At 42.4% G+C, this 3126-nt stretch overlaps 1 protein-coding gene across 2 annotated transcripts in view; it reads left to right on the plus strand.

The window, feature by feature from the left end:
* Nucleotides 1–2956, plus strand: part of EPB41L3 (erythrocyte membrane protein band 4.1-like 3) — a 193238-nt gene extending 190282 nt beyond the window's left edge. For both annotated transcript variants that reach the window (XM_012652120.1, XM_012652121.1), the window contains exons 20-23: nucleotides 329–427; nucleotides 908–988; nucleotides 1263–1379; nucleotides 2522–2956. In XM_012652120.1, coding sequence (XP_012507574.1) covers nucleotides 329–427; nucleotides 908–988; nucleotides 1263–1373 — 291 coding nt within the window. In that variant the 3' untranslated portion in view covers nucleotides 1374–1379; nucleotides 2522–2956. The remainder of the gene's footprint in view (nucleotides 1–328; nucleotides 428–907; nucleotides 989–1262; nucleotides 1380–2521) is intronic.
* Nucleotides 2957–3126: the final 170 nt, after the last annotated feature.

Raw genomic sequence — 3126 nt, forward strand, 5'->3', positions numbered from 1 at the left:
GGATTGTAATTTTTTACTGATTGTGGAGCAGCAGGTGACTTCACCAAGTCTTCGTGTATCTCGAAATATGGAAAAGGTGCAGAAATCTATTTCCCTAGCCATAGAGGAGGGAAAATATTCACTGAACCATCCGCTGCTCACATTTCTAAAGTCCTGGTTTTTTAAATGACAGTTAACTCTGGTTGTGCTTAACTGTCACTCCTGGTGGCAGCTCCCAGACGCTGATGAATCGTGCAGTGTGTGGGAGAGAATGAAATCGCTGTAATGCCTCAAGTGACATAGGAAACATAAGCACCTGGGTGAGGTGTCTGTCCCTGTGCTTGCTTAGGTCGATCCTGGGACGGATCTGGAGCCGGGCGTGCTGATGAGCGCACAGACGATCACGTCCGAAACCACCAGCACCACCACCACCACCCACATCACCAAAGTAAGTGGGGCGGGAAGCCAGAGGGGTTCCTTGAGAGCTGGAGAAAGGCGCGCGTTCAGGGCTTGGTACAGGGCGGGCTGCACGAGCACATGGTGGCTCAACGATCAGGATGCCAGCAACGCTGCAAGAAAAGGTTTTATGACTTCCGTGTTTATGATGCACTTGTCCTTATGTGCGAGTTTCTGTCTGGGAACGTACATTCTGATCTCCTGTGCTTAACACCTTTGCTAGCACTTGGCATGCGGTAGGTGTTCCAGAAGCACTGGCCATCCAAACCCAAAGGACTCCACTCTCATCACTTCTGAAATTAAAAATGTTAAATAACTGCAGAATGTCAAATAGCTGCAGAATTCTACTGCCAGTTCTTAAACAATGAATGATATTAACACTCTGTCACCATTTTCTTCTACTTCCCCCCATCACACAATGATTGTTTCTCCTGGTGAGTAAGTTCATAAAGCTTTTCTTTGTTGCTTTCAGACTGTGAAAGGAGGCATTTCTGAGACAAGAATTGAAAAGCGAATAGTCATCACGGGAGATGCAGACATTGACCATGACCAGGTAGTATGTGTGAGACAATGAATACCCGGGCAGAGAAACAAACAAAAACCTATGAGCCCTCTGATTCCCAGTACAATTCTTCTAGTCCAGCATGTATTCTAAAAAATGTTGTGAATTAACTTTTCAATATATGATTTACAATCCCTTTTGTAATCATCGTTGCTCATTTGTAAATTGTGAATATGGATCTAGCTTGTAAGTCTCCACCTTGCTACTGATCATGCATGTTCCACCTCCTTTTTGTTTTCGCCCTTCTGTGATTTCCTGGGGATAGGCGCTGGCTCAGGCAATTAAAGAGGCCAAAGAGCAGCACCCTGACATGTCAGTGACCAAAGTAGTGGTCCATAAAGAGACAGAGATCACACCAGAAGACGGAGAGGATTGACCAGAGGTAAGAGGGGCACCGATTCTCCAGGCTTGCCTAGGCTGGCATGTGGCACGGGGCACTTCCCTCTCACCCTTCGCCTGACCCCTCCTCTCCTTTTTGCTCTCACTGGCATTTGTCGGGCCGGTTACCAAGAGGATGGAGAATTGGTTTGCAGGTGCCGTTTGTCTCACATTTGGAGGTTCCATACTAGTGGGGTTTTTGCACGTACTGCCAGTTAGAGGACAAAGGAAAAGCAGTCTTTGCTCCAGTGGTCTCATGGGGTGTTCCCTCTTAATCCATGCCCTGCACTCATTTCGTTATCCAAATTTGAAATGTCAAGTTTGATTTCACTTGCCATGTGGCCGAATCAGAACTGAACCAACTTTGTTCTGAGAGGTTCGATTTGTGTGTTCCGAATACTAGGGAAATAACATATACCCCTTTCTCATTTTGATGGCAACGCTATTCCATTGTAAGCTTTCTTTTCAACTATGTTTAGTTATAACTGGTTTATGCTTTGGTGTTTTGTTTTTTAATTTGAAACGTGAGCACGCACTTGCTTTTGGGTGTCTTATATTTCCTGCATTTTTCGGGATGATTTTTCCCCCTGATGTAGCATTGTGTCTCAGGAGGAGGCAAAAATGCAGTCTTGTGGTCCTGCAGGCCGCGCCTACCTTTGCAGCAGTGGCCAGTGTCACGAGCAGACCGTGTTGTCTATGTGTGCACAGACTTGTCATGCGTACTGACCTGCCATGCAAGAACTCATGGGGCCATGCGCATTTCTGAGAGGGCTTTGAATGCTGAACGCAACAGTTGAGCTACTCGCACACTTGGTGGTGCGATAAAACGTTTAAGAGACTTAATAAGTAAGTTCTCTAACACTAGTTTAAGAAACATAGATTGATGAGTGGCATATCTTAAAAAAGAAATATAAAAGTCACTCATGATATTCAAATTAATATGTTTTGGAAGATAGCAAAAAAAGAAAAACGATTCTCTTCAGTGAACTTCAGTCACTTGAGTGATATTATAAATTACTTAAGCCTGGTTGGTATCTTGTCAAAAAGAGCATTCTAAACCTCCAAGATACTTTTTTTGTGACTTGGATCTGAGAAAAATTTTCAGATGTTTTTCAATGGGTAACGAATCAAATCTGTTTTCTACAGGAATAACTTAGTTTGCACACGAATCCGGTCATGCAAACCATTAGGAAAACCAGAGCCTATATGGAGTTACCTCTTCTAAACCAACTGACTTGTATCTGTCTGTGGAAAATTTCAATCCAGAAGAATTGACCTTGACCATCAATAAAGACACTGGCAGAGAGATCTTCCCATAATAAAGCAATCTGAATCAGCATCACTAAACTGATATTGCATGAAGCAACGATAAAATTACAAAAGAGCAGCATTTTTAATTTTCACAAAATGTCTAAGTTTTCAGCTATACCTGCACGTTCATAACCAACAATAGAAACCGTGATCTCATGTAACACGTAAACAATTCATGCCTTTCATAGTTTGTTATTATTAAAGTCTTAAACAAAATTGCAGTTTCTTAGATGACAGATCTTTTGTTTACAGATAAATGAAGATTACCCTAAAATACTAGAAGCTGTCTAGGTCTGGTGTGTCAAATTTATCCCAGATTAGATGTGCCAATAACCGAGTTTATTCAGTAAACAACTTGAATCTTGTACTTGTTTCATCCATTTTTATTACTCTCATCCGTAAACAGTAATGACTCTCTATCCCTCTGGAAATATTTAACG

This window comes from Propithecus coquereli, unplaced genomic scaffold (genome assembly GCF_000956105.1).
Source record: "Propithecus coquereli isolate 6110/MARCELLA unplaced genomic scaffold, Pcoq_1.0 Scaffold38, whole genome shotgun sequence".
Lineage (NCBI taxonomy): Eukaryota > Metazoa > Chordata > Mammalia > Primates > Indriidae > Propithecus > Propithecus coquereli.